The sequence below is a fragment of the Scyliorhinus torazame genome, chromosome 16 (assembly GCF_047496885.1).
Source record: "Scyliorhinus torazame isolate Kashiwa2021f chromosome 16, sScyTor2.1, whole genome shotgun sequence".
NCBI lineage: Eukaryota > Metazoa > Chordata > Chondrichthyes > Carcharhiniformes > Scyliorhinidae > Scyliorhinus > Scyliorhinus torazame.
This window is the reverse complement of record NC_092722.1, coordinates 133,680,146-133,707,369: the sequence shown is the minus strand read 5'-3', so window position 1 is coordinate 133,707,369 and position 27,224 is coordinate 133,680,146. Positions and strand designations below refer to the sequence as shown.

The window sequence follows — 27,224 nt, the reverse complement described above, 5'->3', positions numbered from 1 at the left end:
GGGAGTCAACTGTTTCTAAATCTAAAAAGTTGTTTAATCATTTACTCATTCTCATTATATAGCAAACAGTGGTTAGAAGTACAAATGATTGTCTTTGCTGGAGTCCAACACACAAACTGTGTTAAGCAGCATGTGTAAAATTAGGACAAATTACAATTGATTGAATCAAAATTCTCAACTATCATAATATACAATGTACTTACACCACATAAAAACAGTAATACCTCTCCTTATTGAAGGTTTTAAATCAAAATTTAAAAAAAAACTTAAACTGTTATTTGCATCAAATTTTCTGAAGTGATTCTGAAGAATGCATTTATTCAGTTATTTATAGTATTAGGTAAACCCCAATACCATGCCAGAGCCACTGTCAAAATAGTTCAAAACAGTTCAAAACATGAAAACACTGCTAACATTTGAAAAAAGCCTTTCGTACATTCAGGTTTGAACACTTTTTTCTCCTTCCAGAAGACACTGTCCCTAACAGCTCCTCGCAAAGTAAATTCGCATTAACTGAAGTGGTGCATTAGTGAATTGGACAGATGTGAACGTGAAGATCGCAAATCACTTTCAGAGCCTTAGATCTTTTTTAGACATTTCATCTATCATCAAGTTATTCCAGTCCCTTGTCGCTTCCATTAAATGACGTTGACCATGACCCACCCAATCCTCCTGGTTTTCAAATATTCGACCACAAAACCAGCAGCTGAATTTAGCTTCTATAGCTTTATTTGAAAGAGTTTTCACAATCTGATAATTGTTCTTGCTTGTCTTTTTCAACTTTAACTTCAGTACATATCTTTCTTTCACAGGGCTCACTGGTTTTATCTTTTTGCACTGTTTGATGAGGAACCCTTTTGCAGCTACTTGCATACTGCCACAAGGATTCAACAAAGCACAAATTGTTCTTTTTGATAAAACTACTTTGAGAACATTTCCTCTACATTTTTTAATGGTTTTCATGACATTAACCACTTCAGGGACATCGACATCAGGGTGATTAAGCACGATTACGGGCTGATTTCTTCTCGGACATCTAATAAGCTGCCCATGATCAAAAGGTACAAGTCTCAGGGTTTTCACAATTCTACAGCTAGATGTCATATTGCTAACTTCAGGAGGCTTGATTCTTTCTCTCTCTTCTGTGTCTTTAAGTTCACTAAAGCTACTGGTTTCTGATTTTGGTGGAATTTCAGAATTCTCCATCTTTTTCTTTAGTCGCTTGCTGAATCTGAATACAAGATTTTCATTACATGACTTTCGTGGTTGCCACAATTCATCAGATTTCTCGTCATCCCATCGGCAGTTTGACTTTGCTGCAGATCTCTGTGAAGTAACTGATGAGGCTTTATTAGTATTTCTTTTCTCAGCAGAACGAATAGATGAACTCCGTAGAGCTGGAGGAATAGCAAGTTTAAGGGAAGCTTGAGCACCGATTTGGGGAGGGATGCTGTCATTTGCAGGAGTTGAGTGCATAGATTTATTCACTGGTATGATACATGGAGAGCCACCGCTAAACAATACAGTCTGACTTGGTTGCTGTAAAGACTTAGTCAAGTTGCCTATTGCATTGTGAAACGTCACAGGATTTTTCAGGACTTGGTTACCCTTCATTCCCGATTCTCCATTGGAACCTTTAATAAATCGCAAAAATATCTTCTTAAGTGGTCCATTTTTTTCAGTCATGGTATTAGAATTTGCCACTGGATTTTCACTTCTAACCCCAGTTAGCTTCTTCTGCACAATACCCTGAAGCACAACATTCTGTTGGTCTGATTTATTTTCAGTACTTGTCTGTGTGTCCTCACTACCCCAAACAGTTTCCTGTCTCAGTGGAAATGAGAGTGAATTATTTAACACCGATGGTTTTACATTTTCAAGTGGTTCATTGAGCAAATGTTCATCCTGACCATTTACATTTAATGAACCTCTCCCAGCTGTATGGTCGTCATTCAAATCTAAAGCAAGCTTTGCATAAGAATGATGATCAAACACTGCAGAAACTGGACCTTTAGGTAAAGTATCTTTGGAAGACAAAACATTTACCGGTGTGGTCACTGTGCAACATATTCTGGAACTACTTGCTAATGGACATATATTTTGTCTGATTTTGTCAGATGCTGGTGTTTGTCCTGATGCACTGGCATATGTACTATCCAATATCTGAGGGTTACCACCACAAACAATGCTCGAAACTGCACCAAGGCTTCCACTACTAAAAGTAAGTATCAAGCCAGACCCTTTATCTGGCAAGGAGGCAGAGTTTCCAGTAACAACTTTTGCCCGTGGAACTAGTGCCCCAGAAACTACTTGCAATCGGGACTGTTGTGTTAAATGCAAGGGCACTGCAGAACCTTTTTGTGATGGTTGGATTAAAACCGGCTTAGCGATGCCAGCAAGGCATAAAGGTCGCAAAAGTGCAACAGATGAGTTACTGCCTCCATTAGCAGAAGTACGAATTGCATCCTTTATTAACTGTTGGCTGATTATTTCAGCAGAATGAGCCTTTAACAGTGTGTTCATCTTTTCAACACTTGGTGGCATGCAACTGCTTAATTTAGGTGGTGATATAGTCTCCAGTGTGTTCTTCCTCCCAATACATTTCTGATCTAAAACACAGCTATCATTTACAGAGTCCAGCTGCACAGCTCCAGACACTTCCTTAATGGCATAATTATGTAAAGACATTTTCTTTGTTGCAGTATATGCACTGGTCTGTGTCTCTAGAAAACTAGTTGGACTACTTTTGGGACATTGTGGCTCACTGCGAGGATTTTTATCACCAAATACAGAGGTGTCCTTCAATGCATCAAGTAGTAACTGATTTTCTTCAGGAGCCAAGCAACTCATTCCATCCCCAGTCTTCAATGAGAACACAGATGTGATTCTAGGCATCACCGGGGAGACACTGCCATCAGAATCAATAACTTGTTCTTCAGATATGTTTTCTGCAGACATACTATGATTCATGTTATCTTTGGTATAAGAGTCCATCATCTCTATATCTGGTTTCCTCGAGCAATTTGATTTTTCTAAAAATGATTCAGATCTACAGTAATCCAGGATCTCTTCCTGATTGACAAAAATTGATTCATCCTCTTCTGTATTTAGAAATTTAGCATTTACCTCCAGGCCATGGATCCAATCTGAAGACCAATTATTATTACATTGCCTGAGTTTTTGTTGGCTCTGCACTATTGCACAATCGCTGCCACTTTCACAGAAATGTCTTAAGTCACTTTCAGTGACATTTTTTAATGCTTCAGCCTCCACTTCAGATTGGCAATTGCCAGATACTGATATTTCTGTAGCATGTAGATTATTTAAATTATACAAACATTTATCAGAATTAACTTGATTAGTTTCTTTTACATTGATGTGACAAATACTTTGTTCTGAAGCAGCTGCATTTAATACTGTACTGCAAGAATTATTATAGTCAACCATAGAATTATTGCAGAGTTCATCACATCGTAAATTTAGAGTTTCAGCCCCCAGTTCACTTGAAGCAAAAAGGAAATTACAACTTGATATAGTAGAAGCAGTGCATTGTGTAGATGACATAGGGATGCTGTTTGATGACACAGATTTACTCTCCGCATCAGATTCTTCATTAACGATTTCAGAAGGTTCCAGCATTTGCAGAAGTATAGGCGAATTAAGTTCATTCAAACCTTGGGCACCTCGATTTTGACAGCCAACCAGTAAGTGGGATGGAATGCTTGGAATTGATGGCTTGCTGGAAGTTGAAACACTTCTTGTTGAATTTTTTCCATTTAATAGACCATATTTTGGAATTATAGAGTCTTGAGAAGTTACAATATGTTGCAGTTGTTGAAAATTTGACACTTGAACTCCAGTAGCTTCTATTTTGTTTGGCTGTCCAGAGCACAATTCAGGCTTCAAGGAGCTTTGAGGAACAGCCTCTGATGGTTGTGAAATCATTGTCGTCTTTGAATTATCTCCTTGTACTATCAAACTACCAGATTGATTTGAAGTAGAAATGTTCACCTTGGCATAATTATGAATAAAAGGCAAATGGGTGCCGTTTATGGATTGTAACGAGGCATCACAATCTGACTGAGACGCATTCTTTCTACCAGATGTCTGCTCATTTAAGCACTGCGATCCCTTTGAGGCAATCTGGCTGATAATTGATGATGCAACTATCGGTGTTGGACTACTGTTTGAAACTGAAGGTATTTCTGAAGTTGCAGTCTTGTTTTGTATAACCTGGTTATCTGGCATACCCTTATTTACTGCAGTCTCAATTAAATTCAATGACGATGTTGGTACTAATAATTTTGCTGTTTGAGCTGAGCCTCTAAACAATGGCTCTAGTGTTTTAACCTGAGTAAATTTACCATTTGTTAAATATGGTACGTGCGACATTTGTGGTCCTGAAGTCTGCTTCTTTGATTCCACAGAATTGTTCATGGTCATGAATGCGCGAGGCTGATTTGTGAAAATTCTTGATAATCTAACAGATTGCGCATTCACACTTGATGTGTTTGCATCAGGTAATCTAACATTAGAATTTCCTGCATTCGGAGGTAAACATAAAGAGCTGTCATTACTGGCTTGGGTTTGCAAATTTGAAGTATTTACATTTTGTTTACATATAGGTATTAGCCTTAATACTAAATGTTGTTTGCCATTAACTACTTTGAAGCCCATAAACTGAGCACTATAATTAGGTGGCACTGATAATTTATTTTTCTTTAGCATCACAAAAGGGGCCTGAGGAGAGATTTCCTTACTGCCAATTGGATTAGAATCACTTACATCTGCCAACTTCTGTGGTGAGCTAGAAGTTGTTAGCTTTGGTCCTAGAATTTCACTTTTCTCAACGCTGATATCTTTAGGACTAACTACTTCGTCATTCAAACATATGTCTGCAACTGGTGGAGACTGGTGTTCTGGATGGCGGAATTTCTTTGTTGCATCATCAGACCATTCCTTTGTAGGTGCTAAATACAGGATTTGCTTCTTTTTCCTCCATTGAGCTTTCCGAGACACCCCAATTTTGTATCTTTTCAGAACAAGTTTCAGACCCGCGGAATTCTTCAATTTTCCTTTTTGACTTGGATCCATTTCTGTTTTTGAAATGCTACCCTCCGCCAGACCCTTATGGACAGCATTAATGTGTTTTACAATATAGTCTTTACGTGTTGCACCATAGTTGCAGTATTGGCAGCAAAAAGGAAAAGCCCCCGTGTGTACAACTAGATGTCTTTGAAACTCACCTTTTGTGTAACTTACATGCTCACATTTACCACATTTGTACTGAATCACATCATGTCGATGAATATGCTGAATAAACGTGCCTTGATCCTTGGTAGAAAATCGGCACTTTTCACAGCGAAAATTACCATTTACACCATGTTTCCAATTTAAATGCTTTCTCAGCTCTTGTAGAGTGTACATTTTACCATCGTTACAAACTTCACACTTAAGAAGAGGAGTACGATGTTTCAATCGGTGTTGGCTTAGTGTCTGAAAATCATTAGCAGTAAAACTACACAACTCACAGGGATATACAGGTAAGTCTGCAGCATGCAACTCCTGATAATGTTTCAGTAACTGTTTTGGGTTGTATTCAACACCATCTTTACATTTTTCACAGCTAAAACGTAGAACCTTTACTAATACAGTTTTTGCTACCCCCTCTGAAGTTTTCGAAGTCTCACCCATCGACTGCTGCACAGAACTATCCTCGAAAGAAATAACCCGACGGTCCACCTGAGCTAGACTTTCTCTTAAGGATTTTCGTGCAGTCTGGCATCTATTTAGTGATGTTTTACTTCGATTTACAAGCATGTACGGCGAGATATTTTTCACATCTAATCTTGACAGAACAACTTTTGCATTTTTAAGTTTGAATTTCAACTCTTGCCAAGGCGGTTTATTCACATGTTTATTCACAGTCACTGAAGGTATAGATGAAACTTGTGCACAGTTTTCTGTTATAGATCCTTTGTCCATTTGTACAATATTTCTTGCAGGCAAACTTTGCTTCTTTCTACAATACCGCTTGTTATTTGCATCTGCAAAAGTATTTGCTTCATAAACTTGTGCAAAATTTCTCTGGTCAGATTGCATATTTCAATTTTTTGGAATGTTAATCAATGATGCTGTAGAGATTTCTTAGAAGTCTTCTCTCCAATTGCTGCATGTCACAAGAGGAATCAGAAAGGTCATATCTTCGGAATTTAGCTGGAGAAAACAAGGCCATAGGTTATTACTCCTCAGTGTGATAATTCTGTAAAATAAAGAAAATATACTTTTCAATTGAGCTATTGTGCAAAGGAGACACTGGGTGTACAGCACAAAATAATTCTCATGAACAAGAGCTACAGTGATACCATTCGAAATACCATTGTGGTAATCTGTCTAAAAGGTTTGAAGCAATGCATGACACAGAAGGTTCTAAAGGAGATGATGATATTGATCAGTCTCAGGAAATTATACTGATCACAAGAAGCTTCAGTCTGGTAATGTGTACACCAGTCACAGGTTCATTTAATAGCGGTGTGTTGGACAGTGCTTGCATATCTACAGTATGTGGAACAGTTTGGTTGAAAGGGTATTTGGATTTACCAAGTAGTAAGGTTCGAAGAAACTTCGAGGAATATATAAAAGTTCTATTTGCTTGCATACAGTTATTGCGGAAAATAAAAGCTCAAGGTATAGGAGAAAACATATTGGCATGGATAGAAGATTAGTTAGTGAACAGGAAATAGTAGGCATAAAGTCTGATTGGCAAGATGCAATGAGTGGTGTGTCAGAGAGATCAATGCTGGACCCTCAATTTTGTACAATTTAAATAAATGACCTGAATGAAGAGACCAAATATACAGTTACTAAATTTGCGATGACACAAAGAGGTAGGAAAGTAAGTTGTGAAGAGGGCAGGGGGCTACAAAGGGATATAGATAGGTTAAAGTGAGTAGGCAAAAAGCTGACAAATGAGTATAAATGTGAAATTGTCCATTTTGGTAGGAAGAATAAAAAAGCTTATTATCTAATGGCTCAGAGATGCAGAGAAATCAGTGTGTCTTAGTACATGAATCACAAATGGTTAGCATGCAGGTACAATAAGTAATGAGGAAAGCTAACAGAATGTTAGTTTACTGAGAGGGGAATTTAACATAAAAAGTATGATGATTATGCTTCAATTATACAGAACACTAGAGAGACCACATCTGTAGTACTATGTGTGTTGATCTCCTTATTCAGGAAGTATATAAACATGTTGGAAACAGTTCAGAGGTTTACTAGACCAATACCTGGAATGGGCAGGTTATCTGATGATGAAAGAATGGACAGCCGAGGGACACAAAGTATTGAAACACGAGATGCTGAGGGGTTTTGACAGAGTGGATGTGGAGAGGATGTTTCCTCTTGTGGGAGAATTAAGAACTAGGGGTCACCATTTAAAAGTAATGGGGTTGCCCATTTAAGACAGATGAGGAGAAATTTCTTGGAGGGTTGTGAGTCTTTAGTATTCTCTTCTTCAAAAGGTGGTGGAATATTTTTGGGCAGAGGTAGATATATTCTGGATAAGCAAGGGGGTGAAAAGGTTATCGGGGCAGGTGGGAAAGTGGAGCTGAGGTTACAATCAGATCAATCATAATTTACTGAATGGCTCAAGCAGACTTAAGGGCTTATCCCTCCTAATTAAAATGCTTGAGGTTTGGAGATGGCAAAGTCATCAAAAGAGAGGTGATTTCTTACAGAACAGATGGGGCAAGTCACTTTATTAGTACTATCAGCAAAATAACCAGCTGCTGAGCAAGCCATCCATAAACATAGACAAACAAAATTGGGCATGGGACATGATAAATGAACGTATTTGAGAAGTCAGTAAATTGTGCAATTTACCCAGTCAGGACATTATTACATCCTTGAACAAAACCTAGCATCTTTAATAAATGTTACAGTAGTATTACTGACATCATGTGATAGAAATTGAGAAAAAGCAAATTACCTGAAAGTAACATAGCCAATTTACAAACCTCTCATCACAGGTTAAAAATCTAAAAGAATTCAGGATACTAGACTTAAAAATGTCAAATGCGTGAAGCATCAGGCCGAAGTCTCCCATCAGCAAAAAACATCAAAAAGTAGCCATGGTTCTAAAAGTATGTGACAAGGGCAGAAGCATTCTAATTTTAAATTTTCTAGACATGGCAGCCAGTTTCAGTTGATAACAATGCATGGGTAAAACAGAGCGATTGTGGATAAAAACATGGAAAAATAGATAGGGACCAGGGACCAGTTTTTGAGAGGGGGGGGGGGGGGGGGGGGGGGGAAAGAGAGAAACAGAACCAGCTAAAGTCCTAACTAATAATTTGGGAGGCCAACAACAAATTTAAAGACTTACGAAAATATGAACATTGCAGTCATCAACACTGAAATCACACGCTGAGATCAAGGAGATATTTCACAAGATTTTAGCTGAACAACCAAATCGTAAACTAGGCTGTTTCTGTTGGTCAATGGGAGAAATCTAAAATAGCTTCATTGATGTGTAATAATCACCAGGTATTAGAAGGAATTACAATTAGTTCCACTTTTTCTGCACACTTCAATGCCCTACATGCAGAGAGAAGGGAACTCATCAAGGACAAAGCCCAGAAGAAAATCCACCATGCACAAGGCCAGGGATAAATCTTAATCCTGGAATTTAGTATACTGTAAAAGAGAGGGCTGGAGAGTGGAAAGTTTAGATAAAAGTGATAGGGTGTGATGGAATACATTAATTCTCCAACATGGTAGTCAAATTATGTGGATACATTAATCTAGGTTGAATAGGACTGATATAATAATAATCTTTATTAGTGTCACAAGTAGGATTACATTAACACTGCAATGAAGTTACTGTGAAATTCCCCTTTTAAAATTTTAAAACTTGAGGTATCCTGCACTTGACAGTTGGGAAGCAGAATATGATAGATAAGGGGCTGGATGAGAATAGACAATGCAATCCCAATACACAAAATAGGGCTACTTTTTTAAAAAATATTGTTATTCTCCTTTTTCACATTTTCTCCCAAATTTACACCCAAAAATAAACAATAATCAATGACGAATGGAATGTCAATCCCCATATCAATAGCAACGATCCCACCCTCCAACCAAACCCCAAACATTACCCACATGTTAACATAAACAAATGACAAAAAGGAATCAGGCATCACCCATAGTCACCATTAACACATACAGTCCCTCTTCCCCCCAACCCTCCCAGCACCCCCTCCTAATGTTCGATGTAATGCAATTATCGAAGGTGCATAATGAATAACTCCATAAATTGTAGAACCCCTCCATCCTTCCCCTCAGTTCAAATTTGACCTTTTCAAACATCAAGAATTCCAGCAGGTCCCCCCGCCACGCCAGGGCACAGGGTGGAGAGGTTGGTCTCCACCCTAACAGGATCCGCCTTCAGGCAATCAACAAGGTAAAGGCTACAACATCTGCCTCCGCAGAAGAAACCGACCAAACATTAGAACTATGGTAAAATATATACCAGAAGGGGCATGTGAATGGGGGGGGGGGAACGCAACCATTGTAGCGCGAGGAAGGAAAGCCATCGGCAAATTCAAACATTGACTAAATTGGACAAACGGTAAGATCTATGGACTGGTGAGATGAGGTGTGAATGTGAAAAGGCAGTGAGAGTTCCAATTACAGATCTTGAAGTGTCTCTGATCCAGAAGATCACATACTGGCGGCAACAACCTCTGATCAAGGGAGGGAGAGATCATGCAGTAGTATAGAACAAGGAGAACAAGCAAAGGCCGCAATTTAACTCGAACAGGACCATAGAATGAGCTAGGAACACCACTAGAAGTAGAAGCCCTTCTGATCCAACTATTTTAGTGGCTAAAAATAAATTAGATAAATCGATGTGAAACAAAGAATTAAGAGTTGGGATAGTTGGAAAGAAATTGGTGTGAAGTGTCAGACGGGGGACAGTCATCACAGGCAGATCTGTACAGAAAATGTATTTCCTGATGGGACATAAAAGGCTAAAGCAAGACTAGTAACTCAGGGTTTCCAAGAGCCCTGGTGATCAAGATATTGAGAGTACATTCCCCCCTCTACGTAAAAATGATCTTGAAGATTTTCTTAACCCTCAGCCACATTCTTTTAAATGCAAGTCGATCGATGAAAAAGCCATTTTTGCAGAATAGAAAATCTCAAATGCTATTGAAAACAACCAAAAGTGATGATAGAAAACTGTTGAAATTAAACAAATGTGTTTACAGATTAAATAATGCTCCGAGGCGATGTTATTTCTTGCTTGCGTGTCTCTGAAAGTAGGTTGTATTCAGATGAAAGTAGATCCTGCAATGCTTTACCACAGAGAAATTTGCAGACATCTTTATGATGAATGGAGTTGATTTTCTATAGGGAGGTGCTGCAGAATTTTTGCAACTGAGATAAAAAGGGAATTTAAAATCGGAAGTCAGGCTTCAGGGGCCTTTAAATAAATAGGAGTAGGCATAGACTAAGTCTGGGGCAACTGTATCAATGCCCTGGGCTAATGCGGTCAATTTTAGTCCCACTTGACCCGAAGTTGCAACACAAGTAAAATTAGATTTTATTTAAAACACCCGAGGTCCGTAATTAATCTGCAGCAACCAGTAACTTTAATTATGTACAGTAATTAAATGGACAGAAAATTTAACTATCCAATACCCCTTCCCCAACCACACCACTGCCACCCCCCAATCCACCCTACCCCTCGGCCTAACTATTTACACATAAACAAAGGGAAAAGGCTGGTGGAAAGAGAGCCAGTTTTGTCAGGCAGAACACAGGCACTGGCCAACCCACAGGTTGCCAGCCAACCAATCAATCAGGCTCCCTCCAAACCTGGTTCCTAAGATCCACTCAGTGCCAAGGAGTCTGACTTCTCCTTTCCAAAACCAAAATGTGAGAACAATGTCCTGACAAGCAGGCTGCTTGACAATAGAACCTTATGGGTCCACAGGCCAAAATAATAAAAACAACAAAGTAATGGGAACAATGGAAATAAACAGGAAGGACTCTTACACAACCTTGAGAGCTTTCTCAAAAGTGTTAATCGTACCCCGATCGACATAGAAAGATTATCTTGCATTCAAGAAACAGACAAGTTAATAAGTTTGATTGGACAGTTCATAGAATCTCTAGTGCAGTAGGAGGCCATTCGGCCAATCGTTTAAACTGCTTTTGCATTCAGACACCACTTGGTGCCAGTTATGATATATTGGAACTTAGTACAAAGAAACACACTCAGTTGAGGTGGTTGCGAGGGCAAATAAAATCTTTACAATTCAGAGTAATGCACTCTCAATTTTCCTGTCTTGGGTGACCCCAAAGATATAATGTTAGTCAGTTTTTAGTGATGCTTCCCATAGGGGATCAGGGGTTATGGGAAGAAGGCAGGAGAATGGAGATGAAGAACATTTCAGCCATGAGTAAATGATGGAGCAGACTCAATGGGCTATGACCTTATACCAATCTTCTGGATGGATTATCATATTACTGGTGGGAAATGTTGTCTCTTGTTCTGGGAAGCCAAGAAAATATAGAGTGGTTAAAAGCACCCTAGCTGTAGAAACACTAGCACTAGTAGAAGTAAGAGATATTGGATTATATTTATCCAATATTCTGAGGACATCCTATACAAGGGCACTCTGAGGAACGTTTGCCCACTGGGCCAAATGTTCATTCAACAAAAGAATGTCACAGAGAAAGCTGGGGATAGGCCTTGTTAAGGAAAGTTGGAGTTTTCTAAAAGTAAAATGGGTGAACACAAGTATTGCTCTAGAAAAAGTGGTATTTTGTGTTATGGTGAGTCAAAAGAATTTTGGAAACTTTTTTTATTGCTTTGTACATTAAGTAAGTTTTCAACTTTTATGCAAGAAAGAAAGGGAAATCTGTAGTGGCCCGTTGAAGATACACAGATAATGGACATTGTTTGATTAAGGACTGGGATCACAAAACTGGGACACTCGGGCAGCGGGACACTGGGGTAGTAGTTAAGAGGCAAAGATCTGTAAAGCTGCAACCTGTGAATAAATGTTGTGCCAAGGAACAAAATCTGTCTATTTTGTTATTCATCTGGCTTGGCATCTCCATTTTAACACATGTAAGCTAGGTTCAAGAATGCATCAATGCTGCCCAATACGCAATCTAAATGATAATTAACATTGGCCTTCTTTGCATTCTGAACTAGATATGGTATCTTTTGTATGTATTCTCCCATGCACTTCTTTAATCCTTCGGAAAATGCAGAAACATTCGAGAGAGGGGGTCAGATATAAACCATTAGGCTGCATTTTATAGGCAGTCAATGAACAATGAATGTATAAAGTAACGTCAATCAAACCTCATCGCATTCAACTAATCACAGGAACAAGCAAATGCACTACAATATTCCCATCCGCAGGTTTTCTTAACTTCATCTAGCCAGCCTAAGAATTGTGGTCAATACTGGATTTAAATTGGGCAGCACGGTAGCAGTGGTTAACACTGTTGCGTCACACCACCAGGTTAGATTCCCGGCTTGGTCGCTGTCTGTGAGGAATCTGCACGTTCTCCCCGTAGGTGGAGAACGTGGGTTTCCTCCAAGTGCTCCGGTTTCCTCCCACAAGTCCCGAAAGCTGTTAGGTGAATTGGACATTCTGAATTCACCCTGTGTACCCGAACTGGCGATGTGGCGACTAGGGGCTTTCCACAGTAACTTCATTGCAGTGTTAATGTAAGCCTACTTGTGACAATAAAGATTATTAAATTGAATAAGTCTTTCCTTGTTGGGCCAAGCCTAGACCAGGCATTATCAAACCCGGGGGCACAAACCGCCCGTCATGGCGCTCCTGATCACACAAATCTGCGAGCAACATGGCCGCAAACATGTAAAGAAATGCAGCCGCATTGCGTGTGCTTGTCAGATCATCGGCGCGCATGCGCAAGACTATGTGCATGAGCAGTGCGGCCGTTTTTTTTTAAGCGGTCGCAGCTTTTTGTTTTACAAGTTCGGAGGGGGGGTTTATTTATTTTTGTTACAAGTTCGGGGGTGGGGGGGGGGGGGGGGGTTATTTGATGACATTTTACAGGAAGAAAATGCAGAACTTTGGGGCAGATGGAGACTCCATACATTCCGACACCAGACCATGTACGAGGGCCAAAGGGACCCAAAACTATTTCCTCCATTTTTGTCAGCATCAAACAAGGTAAGGAAAAATGGTGAATCGCGCAGGTCTGCATGCATGGGTCGCGAAGGTCGGCCGGGTTGGGCCCCGAAGGTTGGCCGATTGGTAAAAATGGGTCCCCGGAAAAAAAGTTTAAAGAACACTGGCCTAGTCCAAAACAAAATGCTGCAGATGCTGGAAAAAAATACAGAAAGTACTGCTTATGATCAGCTGATGAGACAGTGTCTGGCAAGAGAATCAGAGTTGACCTTCCATGTGACTGCTGCTCAAGTGAATAGGGCAGCATTGTAGTACAGTGGTTAGCACTGTTGCTTCACAGGACCAGGGTCCCAGCTTCACAGGACCAGGGTCCCAGGTTCGATTCATGGCTTGGGTCACTGTCTGTGTGGAGTCTGCGCGTTCTCCCCATGTCTGTGTGGGTTTCCTCCGGTTTCCAAGTCCCGGAAGACGGGCTGTTAGATGAATTGGACATTCTGAATTCTCCCTCCGTGTACTCGAACAAGCGCCGAAGTGTGCCAACTGGGGGATTTTCACAGTAACTTCATTGCAGTGTTGTAAGCCTACTTGTGACACTAATAAAGATTATAAAAAGTGTTTTTTTTCTATGTTCCCAGCAAATAAGAGAGCGGTTCCTCCGAATTATTCCACAATGATTCACCAGTAGGACTATTATTAAACTAACTTCCCCCCCCACAATTTGGGAGGATAAGATCACAAATTCCAATTTTGTAAACCACCAGATTACTGTCCTTTGCCTCCCTGCTTGAGTTGATGAATAAATATTCCTCCATCTGGAACACAACTTTGAAGAATTACTGAGTGATGGTAACAAGGACATCAAATCTACTCTGGGTACGGTCCTGAATGTCCATTACCAAGAGCATCATGGTAGCTGTCATAATATACACCAGTATATTATGGTGTAGACGCACACACACACACTGATGGACATGCAGTGGGACCAACAGCATACACAACACCGCAGCCAATCACCAGTGAGAGCACACGCACTATAAAGACAGGGGACAGGTGTTCCCGCTCATTCTAGTAGCAGCCAGCTCGGAACACAGAGCTCACAGCCTGCAACACAGTCATTCACCATGTGCTGAGTGCATCACCTGGTTAGGACTAGGCAAGGATCAACAGTTAAAGCTGGTATTGCATTTACCCACAGTTCAACTATGTTAATATAGTTAACCTTATAATAAAATAGAGTTGCACCGCTTCCAGTGTTGGTGACCTGTTTGTGATCCAGAACGCCCAACACATCATGGTACAAGGAGTGGTTGCATACTAGCACCTCTGAGACCTACCTGCAACTAATCAGCATTCCGGCATCCTGAAGTATGGAGAACATCAACCCGCCGCCACCGCTCCGCATCGCCGGCAATCTCGGGGTCAATTGGAAGATTTTTAAACAGCGCTTCCTGCTCTTCCTCGAAGCCACGGACAGGGAGAACGCCTTGGACACCAGGAAGATTGCTCTGCTCCTCTCCACGGCCGGACAACACGCCATCCACATCTTCAACTCCCTCACATTCGCAGACGATGAGGACAAGACAAAGTACAAGACGGTTCGCCTCAAATTCGATACCCACTTCAGCATAGAGGTCAATGAAAGCTTCGAAAGATACCTGCTCCAGCAGCGTTTGCAGGGTAAGGACGAGACTTTCCAATCCTTTTTAACACACCTCCGCATCCTTGCGCAGTCCTGCGGCTACGGGCCAACCTCCGACTCCATGATACGCGACCAGATCGGTATTTGAACCCCCTGCGTCAGCAGCTCCTCAAAATTAAGCAACTCACCCGAGCGACTGCCATCGAGACCTGTGTCCTGCATGAAAATGTCACCAGCCGGTACTCCCACATACAGACGGCTGAAACGGCACGGCAAGATCCCCACGAGGCGGAACGGGTCCAAACAATTGAACACCTCCAAGGCTGCAGCCTGGATGAGGTCGGCCATTTTGCACGCTTTTCACGGCCTCCCACGCTTGTACGCGCCAAACGAGGGGACGGTGATGTGGAGGAACTTGATGCGCAGGTGCACACCATGCAGGACCGCACCGCGCATGCGGGGTGGTGCAACGAGCATACTGTCGTCACGACGTGCGGCAACTGTGGCTCCGCCCATTTATGGCGGCACTGTCCTGCAAAATCGCGACAATGCCTACGATGTGGCAGACGTGGCCACTATGCTGCCTGCTGTCGAGCAGCTCAGCCTGCCAATTCGCATCGCTTCAGCCAGCCTTGCAGGAACGTTCGGGCAATTCAACCCACGTTCACGGACTCCGATTCCGACTTCCCGCAGATTAGTGACACCGAAGACAAGAGGGAGCCTTTTCAGGTAGCTGTTATAACAAAGAACAGGCTGTCCCCGAATCAAAACCACCAGCCGCTGTCAGTGCACAGCATTAATGCAGACGACGAGCGGTGTGCCACCCCGACGGTCAACCGATCCCAGATACAATTCCGCCTAGACACTGGTGCTTCCACTAATCTCCTAGCATGGTCAGACTTTCAGACCCTTGGGGTTAAACCAACCATTCTTCCGTCGACCTGCCAAATGGTGGACTACAATGGCAACGTCATTCCTGCTACCGGTTCATGCCAACTCGAAGAAGTGACGCACAACTTGCGAAAAGCCATCCTTCCCTTTGAGATAGTGGGCTCCTCGAAGGACTCTCTGCTAGGCGCACAAACTCCTAAACCTCGTTCAACGAGTACACTCTCTCTCTCTCTCTCTCTGTCTAGAGGACACTTCTGCTTTCCAGGATGCAGACTTCAGGGCGCAACTCAATGCATTCATCGACCAGCACCGCGACGTTTTTGAAGGCTTGGGCACGCTTCCACACACTTACAAAATCCTGCTCAAACAAGACGCCACGCCTGTGGTTAATGCACCTTGCTGAGTCCCAGCACCCCTCAAAGACCGCCTCAAGCAGCAGCTGCAGGACCTCCAGGACCAAGGAGTGCTCTCCAGAGTGACGGAAGCAACCGACTGGGTCAGTTCCATGGTGTGCGTAAAGAAGCCTTCCGGCGAGCTCCGGATCTGCATTGACCCAAAGGATCTGAATCGCAACATAATGAGGGAGCATTACCCTATCCCCAAGTGCGAGGAGATCACATGCGAGATGGCTCGGGCCAACATTTTCACCAAACTTGACGCCTCGAAAGGATTCTGGCAAATTCAACTAGACAGGTCCAGCAGATAGCGGTGCACCTTTAATACCCCGTTTGGCAGATACTGCTACAACAGGATGCCGTTTGGGATTATATCGGCATCAGAAGTATTCCACCGGATCATGGAGCAAACGATGGAGGACACGGAGGGTGTGCACGTCTATGTCGACGACATAATCATTTGGTTAACCACCCCGCAGGAGAATATCAGTCGCCTCCAGCGCGTGTTCAAACGCATACGGGAGCAGGGCCTACGCCTCAACAGAGCCAAACGCTCCTTCGGCCAGACGGAACTCAAGTTCCTAGGGGACCACATCTCCCAGTTGGGTGTGCGGCCGGATGCAGACAAGGTGGCTGCCATCACAGTCATGAAAAAGCCAGAGGACAAGAAGGCGGTCCTCCGATTTCTGGGCATGGTCAACTTCCTAGGTAAGTTCATCCTTAACCTCGCCTCTCATACCACAGCTCTCAGGAACCTGGTCAGGAAGACGACAGACTTCCAATGGCTTCCTGCCCACGAGCTCGAATGCAGAGAGCTTGAAACCAAACTTACCACGGCCCCGGTATTGGCCATTTTTGATCCAGCGAAAGAGACAAAAATTTCGACCGATGCCTGTCAATCTGGCATTGGGGCAGTGCTCCTGTAACGCGATGAGGCCTCATCATGGGCCTCCGTTGCATATGCGTCACGCGCCATGACCCCCACGGAACAGCGCTACGCGCAGATCAAAAAGGAGTGCCTGGGGTCGACAAATTTCATGATTACGTATACGGCCTCCCCCAATTCACTGTCGAGACCGACCATCGCCCGCTGGTCAACATTATACAAAAAGACCGGAATGATATGACGCCTCGCCTCCAGCGCATTCTGCTTAAACTCCGGCGGTACGATTTCCAGCTCCTATACACACCAGGCAAGGACCTGATGTGTGCCGACGCTCTGTCCATGGCAGTCAGCACCCCGTGTGACCCAGAGGGGTTCATCTGCCAGGTTGACGCCCATGTGGCCTTCACGGCCTCCAATTTGCCGGCCACGGATGAACGCTTTATCCACATTCGCCACGAGACTGCGGCTGACCCCCTACTACAGCGTGTCATGCGCCACATGACAGACGGGTGGCTCAAGGGCCAATGCCCGCAGTTCTACAATATCAGAGACGATCTGGCAGTAGTCGATGGTGTCCTCCTGAAGCTGGACCGCATCGTGATCCCGTACAGCATGCACCAGCTCATTTTGGAACAGCTACACGAGGGCCATCTTGGCGTGGAGAAGTGCCGACAGAGAGCCCGAGAGGCTGTGTACTGGCCAGACATCAATGAGGACATCGCCAACACAGTGCTCAACTGCCCCACCCGTCAGCGGTTCCAGCCGGCCCAACCACGTGAGACCCTACAGCCCCATGAGGTGGTCACATCCCCTTGATCTAAGGTAGAGGTTGACCTGTTCCATGCACTCGGCAGGGACTATGTTCTGATTGTAGACTATTTTTCGAACTACCCGGAGGTCATACGCCTGCACGAAATCACATCATCGGCGGTCATCTGTGCCTGCAAGGAGACCTTTGCTCGTCACGGCATCCCACTCACTGTGATGTCGGACAATGGCCCCTGCTTCGCGAGCCGGGAATGGTCCAACTTTGCCAGCAGGTACAAATTTGTGCATGTGACATCCAATCCCCTGCACCCCCAATGCAATGGCAAAGCGGAAAAGAGCGTCCACATCGTCAAACGGCTCCTCTGCAAGGCTGCTGACGCAGGATCTGACTTCTACCTCGCCTTACTGGCCTATCGTTCGGCCCTCTCCACGGGCCTGTCGCCAGCCCAGCTGCTCATGGGTCGCACCCTCAGGACCACGGTGACGTCCATCCACATCCCAGACCTCGACCACGTTCCGGTCCTTCAGCGGATGCAACAGTCTCGTGCACAACACAAGGCGGTGCATGACGCTCGGGCGACTGATCTCCCTGCTCTGGCGCCGGATGACAACGTCCGCATCCATGGCTGGTCTGCAACTGTTGCGGTTCTTCGGCAGGTATCTCCCCGCTCGTTCCTGGTTCGTCTGCCAGATGGTTCCATTCGTCGCTGCAATCGGCGTGCCCTTCGTATCGTTCCACGCTCACTACGTGATCCTCCACCGGTGCCATGCCCTCCTGTTGTCCCCAACCTGGACTATGTGGAGATTCCAAATACTCTGCATCCTCCTCACTCTGCCGTGGCCCAGCCCGTTCCGCAGCCAGTGGCTCCTGACCCACCCTTTAGGCGGTCAACCAGAATTCATCGCCCACCTGAGACTTGACTTATGAGTTTTACAATGTTGGACTCTTTGATCTATTGTTATCCTGTTTCATCATTCCAGTAGTTTGTATATAATGTTCATTTCGTTGTTGGTGTGACACCCTATTTCTCTGCACCAGGCACCTTCCCGTGTAAATTGATTAGCATAATGTACATAGTCATCTCAATAACACGCACACAGTCCGGTACATTCACTACACGATATTTATTGTCACGCAGGCACATGTTCTTTATATAAAAGGGGGGAATGTCATAATATACACCAGTATATCGCGCACGCACGCGCACACGCGCACACAGTTAGGACCAATCAGCATACACAACACCGCAGCCAATCACCAGCGAGAGCACACGCACTATAAAGACAGGGGACAGGAGAGTTCCTGCTCATTCTAGTAGCAGCCAGCTCGGAGCACAGAGCTCACAGCCTGCAACACAGACATTCACCATAAAGACAAGAGTAATAAAACAAAAATCCAAGAAAAATAAAAAGTCTGACCGATGGCAAGAAAAAGCAAAGTCCAACACAAAAGCTCGTTATCACACCATGCAGAGCTCAAAAAAGTTCACCAAATTACACGTTTCATGCCATGCCCTAGGACTAGGCAAGGGTCAACAGTTAAAGCTGGCATTGCATTTACCCACAGTTCAAGTATGTTAATATAGTTAACCTTATAATAAAATAGGGTTGCACCACGTCCAGTGTTGGTGACCTGTTTGTGATCCAGAACATCCAACACATCAGTAGCAACACAGTATGCCTAGCTCTGAAGGATATAAATTGCCAGACTAGGTAGACCTGCAGCAGGTGGTGAAAGAATCAAGAGGGAAAAAAAACGACTTGACCGTGCACTCACCAATTTACCTATCACAGAAGAGTTTGTGCATGACTGTATCAGTAAGAGTGGCCACTGCACTTTCCTCATGGAGATGAAGTCTCATCTTCACACTGTGACACCATCATATTGTCTAGCACTACACACCATGCTTGGGTCTAGCAGCTCAAAACTAGACATCCAATAGGCATTTTAACCATCAGCAGTTGAATTCTATTCAACCATCATCTATAACCTCATAGTTCAGCGTATCAAGCATTACCGTCAAGTTAGGGGATGAACTCTAGTTCAATACAGTGTGAAGAAGATGCCAGTAGCAGCATCAGGCATGCTTAAAATGAGGTGACAAACTAGCGAAGGTAGAACACAGGACTACAATTATGTTAAATAGCAGAAGCAGCATGCAATTACCTGAGCTAAGTGAGCCCACAACTAACAGATCTTCTCAAAGTTCAGCAGTCTTGACTGTTAAGTCACAAATGGGGTGGACAATTAAACAGGAGGAAGCTCCACAAACAGCCCTATCCTCAATGATGGCTGTCCAGGATCAAAGGTGCAAAGAAAAGGCCCGAGTAACTGGACTCAGACAGAACTACCAATTGGATAATTAACTTTCCCTCCTCCCAATCTCCAGCATCACAAACACCAAACCCCCTGTATTTCAATTCAAATCATTGGATAAGTTGAATATATTAGATATGACGGCTATAAGCCCGCAGAATATCCCAGCCATTGGACTGAAAATCTGTGATTAACCAATGCTGTTTCAATAGAATTAGTACACTAGCATCTACCTGACAAGACTGCAAAACTGCTCTGGTAGGTCTGCCCAGAAAACACTGGTCTGGCCAATTATCATGCCATCAATTTACTCTCAATCAGCTATGTGATAGTAAGTCTTGTTAAGTACTACTAAAATGGCATTTACTCAAAAATATCCTGCTCAAATGCACAGGTTGAGTTCTACCACTCTGCTCCAGACTTCATTATAGCCGTGGTCAAAACATGAACAAAGAGTTGAATTACATAGATAATGTGGCAATTCTCGATATCAAAACATCATTTGACAGCAGAATAAAAGTGCATCAGTAAAATTAATGTCAATGAGAATCAGAGGGAAAACTGGCTAGTGTAATAAATACCAAGCACAAAGGAAAATGATAGTGAGTGCCAGAAACCAATCATTTCAGACCCTAAACATCACTGCAGGAGTTCCACTACCGGCTCAACCATAAGCTGCTTCAATGACCCCCATCCCAAATATAATATTAATAGAGATATTTGCTTATGATTTTGGTTGCCATTCACAAAAAAAAAACAAGTTTGTACCTACATGCAGCAAGACCCAAGCAAGATTCAGCCTTGGGCTGATAAATGGCAAATAACATTCTTGCCATTTATATGTCAGGCAAACACAATCTCCATTGAGAGAATCTAATTACCTCCACCTCACATTCAATGACATTGCCAGCTGTACCCACTACCATTAACAGCGAGAGGACACCTCTGACTAGAAACTTAATGGTTCAAGCCACGTAAATACTGTGGCTACATTTTAGGCATGGTATTCTGCAGCAAGTGACTCACCCCAACTCCCAAAATTCCATCCCTCAACTAAAAGACATAAGTCAGGACTATGGAATACTTTCCACTTGTCTGGATGGCCACAGCTGCAACAACACTTAAGAAGGTCAATACAATCAAAGGTGAAGCATCCCATTCACCACCTTAATTTTCTATTGTTCCTGGCACACTAGGGTTGCAAGGGTGTACCTTCTACAGGACTCACTGCAGCAACTTGCCAAACCTTCTTCCAAAAATGGTGGCATTATCACATGGTGCTTAGCACTGCTGCCTCACGGGACCAGGGTTCAATTCTGATCTTGGGTGACAATGTGTGGAGTTTTCACATTCTCCCCAGGTCTGCGTGCGTTTCCTCCAGGCGCTCTGGTTTCCTCCCACAGTCTAAAGTGTCAAGGTTAGGTGGACTGTCCATGATAAATTTCCCACTTGTCCAAAGATATACAGGTTAGGTTGGGGTACGGGGATAGAATGGGGGAATGGACAGAGGTAGAGTGCTCTTTTCGAAGGTCGGTGCAGACTTGATGGGACAAATGCCTCCTTTTGCACTGTAGTGGTTTTATGGATTCTTCCACAAAAATCTGTGATATTTACCACCTACAAGGACAAGGCCAGCAGGTACATGTTTTCCACCATCTAGAAATCTACTGCCTTTCCTACATTGTCACTGTGGAAGTATCACAGATCAGTTATTCAAAGGCAGCTCATCATCACACTCTCAAGGACAACTGAGGACAGGCAAAATTGCTGGTCTTGCCAGCAACATCCACATCCCATGAATGAATGAAAAGTCATCCAGGAATAAAGGTCATTAGGATGACCCTGTATTAATAAATGTCTTGACTAGAAATTCCAGAAAACCTACTTATCTGACTTTAATACACATTTTTTATTAAGTAGTTGCAATAAATGACTTTTTAAACCTTTTTAAAAAATAAACAGTCAACTGATTTCCAATTTTAGCCAATGAAGATAACTCTTTTCCATTAAGGTTTTTAAAAATCCAAAATACCGAAATAATCATCGATGATGATGGGGGAGGGTAGAAAGAGAGATACATTTTAGATTTGATAAAATTCTGAATGTTGCATGAGGAGGATTCAAAACTTGTACAATTCGGAAATATTTCATTTGTGCTTTCAAATAAATCTATGGCACTATACTATAAAATGATACATAATAGAAGCTGCCAATATAATAGCAAGGTTGAAAACAAAGAATAACTTGGAGCATAAAACAATAGCAAAATCTTTCAACTGACTGTTACAGTAAGCAGTCATAGAAGAAAAAAATTAGGTACACAAGTAAGCAAAAGCCACAGATACAACTCACTTAAAAACAAAGTTTTAATGTGCTGAACATTAAAGGAGGTAGCTGTGAATTTAACACCGCACCTTTATTCACATTCTACTAAATTGCGCATTCCTGTATCAATCATCTCTCTTTGACACAGTACGTTATTTTTCACATTGCTTATATGCAATTGGACATGGCTGCTCTAACACAACACAGCAAACACTAGGACTCACAATCCGCAACCACTGCAGTGCATTCTAGCTAAACCCATTCTTCTTAACTAGATGTGCTCAATACTTGATATAATTCCAACTGATACTCAAAACAATGTATTCTCAGCTTTGGGACTAAGGAATATAAATTAATTACACAGGTATTACATACCTTTAGAAAGTGCCTGAAAACAAAAATTGTTTGCTAACCCAAGAGCCCTCTCTCACAACTAGAATTTCAGCAACCTCATCACCCTGATAGCCATGTTCAGAAGTCAGATGCACAAGGGTAGGGGGCCAAAGAAAGCATGCAGCCAGCAGCAGTAACCAGCAGGCCTTCTTCATGAACCAAGAGCTCGGGCAGTCAATGTGAATGGGAAATCCTCCACATTTTCCAACTCTTGACTCAGTAGATATGGATGGCCCCTTTTACCAAGATGGGAGTAAAAACTCCATTCAATTAAATTAGAAATAACTTCTACCTTGTCCAGCCTTTCATTGGAAGGAACACAGCATTGCCTTCAGTGGAGTAACCCCTCCCCCAGACAGAGGTAGAACTGGGTTAGCCCAAAGGAAAAATTATTCTGGGACACTACATCATACTATCCCCATTCTCCCTCCTGGTTTCCAACTGAATCCAGTTTTCCTTTCACATTCCAATCTGCTGGATTTGAATAATGGACTTTGAACATACTGCATGGTAGCACAGCAGATTTGCTGGATTGGCTCAATCCTTTCAATTGATTAAAAATAACTTCACAACTAACCCAATTCTCATTGGGAAAAAAAGTCAGAGGATGGCTGGCACTCTTATCCACCCATCCCAGCTTCCCAACCCAGTCGGATGGAAAATACAAGAAAATGCAAGTTTTAAAAGATAGGCACTAATACGATTTTCAGGAATACTACTATTTTCAGGAATATTCAGAAGAGATCTTGTACACACACATTCAACTTCAAATGCTAGTTATGATCAGCTGCTAGTTTATTCATCGCATCTTGGGACCAATTAATAGCAGACAAGTGTAAATAATCTTGTTTTGCGCAAGTGGCCTTTGTGACCATTTTCAACTGAAAAGGTATGCGTCTTGTGGATGACTATATATTCAGACAAGCGGAGAAATAATGAAGATGAAATAGTTATCATTCATAAATTAGTGGATAACAGGGACAGGGTGGAGGTGTGGGTTAAGGTAGGGTGCTCTTTTCAAGGGCCGCTGCAGACTCAATGGGCCGAATGGCCTCCTTCTGTACTGTAAATTCTATGACTCTATGATATATGAAAGTTTCAATGTTATCTATTTTACAGCTTTTATCGTTCTACTGGTTGCTCCTTGCCAAATAAAGGTTGCCCTCGAGATAGGCACATGCTATCACTTAGCAATGATTCCAATTATTACTTCAGTAATGGACATATTCAGCAAGTTACTATTAGACAGTTACTAATGGCAATCCCATAACAAAATTAACTTGAAACCAGAAAAGGTCATTGGCTCCAGTTATATTCAGGTGGATCTAAAGACAGTGTGACAATTAAGATTTTGAAGACTTGGGCAATTGTGTCTTCAAAAAAATCCAAAACGCAAGCATACTGCAGAAATTTAAGTTTTGAGATATATATTCCCATATCTGATTCACAATTATTTATCAAAAGCAACATTCCAGTTATATTTCACAATTTATAATTCACCAAAACTAATTCTTTAAAACATGAAACAATTTATTTTCTATGTAATTGAAGCATTTCTTCACAATCTTAAAGCATAACAAGAAATCAAGGTATCCATTATTATCCGATTGCTCGTCTCAAAATGAATTTCAAACTCTGAGATGTGCAACTTTATACTATCATTTTACCAGAATAGACAACTGACAAGCCAGAACCAGTTTTAATTATGATCCTGCTTCAGAATTAAGGAAAGTAAAAATGTTTTTTCAGATAAAGGCAGTATACAAAGATCATTTGCGAGTTTAGCATTTCATCCAGTCAAGTATTCAAAATGAGGAATTAAACTAGAGAAAAAGCATTAGACTGGGGATGACCAGTTAGGATAGTGTAGAAGTATACCCTAATATAGGAAAGCAGAGAAATAGGATAGGGCATTATAGACATTAGTTCGGCTTGCTGGGATTATTTCTCAGAAAAGCGAGATACCTTTTTACATACAGCTTTGATTTTAGATTAAATACTGCTCCATTGAGAAACCTATTTGAAGTACATGCAAACCCAATTTCTTGAATAATCAACTTGAAGCACTCATCAGCAACTTGAAAACACTAACATTGCATTTCTCTATCTTGAACTTACTACTTAGTAGCATAAAACGAACGATGACAACTTGCATTAATATTGTGCCTCTAATGTGGCAAAACATCCTGAGGAATTTCAGAGACTTTGAAACAGAGCCACGAAGGGAGATATGAGGGCAGATAACTAAAAGTTTGAATAAAGAGGCAAGTTTTCTGGAGTGTCTTAAAGGAAGAAACTCAAGATCTAAAGAACGCTGGAGAAATGGTCACCAATGTAGATTGCGGACAAAATCAGGGATGCAAAGTGTCAGAATTGGAGCGCAAATATCTGGGGTTGGCGGCGGGAAAGTGTGTAGAGCTGGAGCAGTTGACAAAGATGAGAGATGTGACCATAGAGGGATCTGAAAACAAGACTGAATTTTAAAATCAATACATTGACTTCTGATTGAGCAATGTAGGTGAGCAAGCACAGAGAATTGATGGCTGAACACGTGTGCGAGGGCAACAGTGTGTTGAATAACAGTTAAATATATAGAGGGAGGAAGATGGGAGGCTGGGTAGGAAAGCTTTGGAATAGTCAAGTCTAGAGGTAACAACAGCACCAAATTGTCAAGTAGTGTGTTTGGAATGAGGTTGCTTTCCCTTGTGGCATTCTTTGATCTGATGTGTGCGATGGTGTGGGCCAAGAACCTCTAGACAATAAAAGGGTGGATGGAGAAAGATAAATGAAAATTCTCCCCCCTCCCCCCTCCCCCCCCGCCACCGCCCCCATCAGCTAACCAAACTGATGTTGAACCAAGGCATTATGTAGTATGTTTCAAATGTATGGAGAAAGTGGTCGTTTTTAGGTAATCCAAACCTGCCAATGCTAATTTCCAATAACTTTTTTTTTGGGGGGGGTGGCAAGGAAAAGAGAGTGTAACCTCATTGGCTCTTTGGAAAATTCCAGTCTATATTCAGCTCAATAAATCAGTAAATTCTCAAATCTTTATGATAAAACAATTCAATAGCTGGAAATAATAAGCTTGAATATGCAGCATTTTAACTAATTTAAGATGTTGATTGATAGCATTTTATCTATTGTCAACTATTGTTGACTAATATTAATATTACGTGGTTAGCATCACGTCTCTAAAAGCATGGACATAAAACATCCATAAAAACTACATAAACGCCTCATCGTTATAAATAATGTAAAAACGTGGGGTTTTGGTGTAAATTAGTCGAGTTACGAAACTACCAATATATAACACTGAATTGGATGACAACTCAACAATTCATCATTAAAAATTCCACTTATTTCTTCAAATGCCTGTATGTAGGTCATATATATTTCATCAGCACGGGTCACAGTTTACACGTGTCGCACACAAACGACCAACGAGTTAAAGCGAAAAATTTAAACTGAAACAATTTCAAGGTGAACAAGTACAATTCAGATACAGCTACTTACATGAGACTATTCGGCGGTAAATGCTTTGAAAGTTCTCTATTGGACTACAACGGGGAGCAAAACACTCTGAACTGTACGGGGTGTTTTTTTTTTGTTTGCAATTTAAGTATCCTGACTTATTTCGCTGGAGTTGCTCGAAGGCCGAAAATTACGAATAGAAATCTATTTATCCCCACGTCAAAATGGCGGACGTATACACTAGGGCGGAATTTAAAAACTGGTTGATGGATTTCCTATTAGCCGATCACTTCGTCCCCTCAAATCATCGTTTTATACAGCGGCGACACGAAAGCTCCCTCCCCGCCCGTCCTACTCCAGGCGTCCACGGATCTGCAACCCCGACCCTTTATCCGCTGCACTATTTGCTCTCAGCCCGAAAATGTCCTCCGCCCACGGCCGGTGCAAACGAGCCGACATTTTCTTCAGCTTTCAAGTGATTGCATTGGGACTACCCGTGGGTGTGGGGGTGAACAGCCGCGAGAGGGCTGGAAGTGAAGGGAAGATGCACCCTCATCACTTTGTTGACTGGCGTGTTCATTTTTGCTTTGTTTTTTTTAAAGAAAGATGACCGAAATTCGCCATAATCTTACCATTTTGGAAAATAGTGTGAGGGTCACTATGAGCCGCCATGACAGTTCCATCCGGGCATTGTGCTGCTGGGGAGACGCCGGGTTCCTGCGGTCGAGCGGTGGCCCTGGGCTGAGGGAGGCGCTGCCGAGCTGAGGGAAATGGTGGAGGGAGGCGACTTCCGGTGAAATCGCTGCTACTCTTCCTGTTTGAATATTGCACACCAATCGCAATATGAACGTCAAAACTGAAGCAACAGCAGCAAGTGGAAAACGATTCTGTTTTTGAACACACTGGTCTTCTGATTCACATTGCAAACATCATATAGAAAGGGGAGCCCCCC

General features: G+C 42.4%; 1 protein-coding gene across 4 annotated transcripts; it reads right to left on the bottom strand.

Moving 5' to 3' along the window:
- Positions 1-12: 12 nt before the first annotated feature.
- Positions 13-27,224, bottom strand: znf518a (zinc finger protein 518A). 4 transcript variants are annotated; one of them, XM_072479102.1, is made up of 2 exons: positions 26,905-27,224; positions 13-6,262 (listed from the first exon to the last, which is right to left on the bottom strand). In XM_072479102.1, the coding sequence occupies exon 2, from the start codon at positions 6,100-6,102 to the stop codon at positions 571-573; it is 5,532 nt and encodes a 1,843-aa protein (XP_072335203.1). In that variant the 5' UTR covers positions 6,103-6,262; positions 26,905-27,224; the 3' UTR covers positions 13-570. The 4 variants fall into 4 exon arrangements, with proteins under 4 accessions (XP_072335203.1, XP_072335205.1, XP_072335204.1 ...); XM_072479104.1 differs by having other exon boundaries at positions 13-6,216; XM_072479103.1 differs by lacking the exon at positions 26,905-27,224 and adding an exon at positions 26,315-26,849.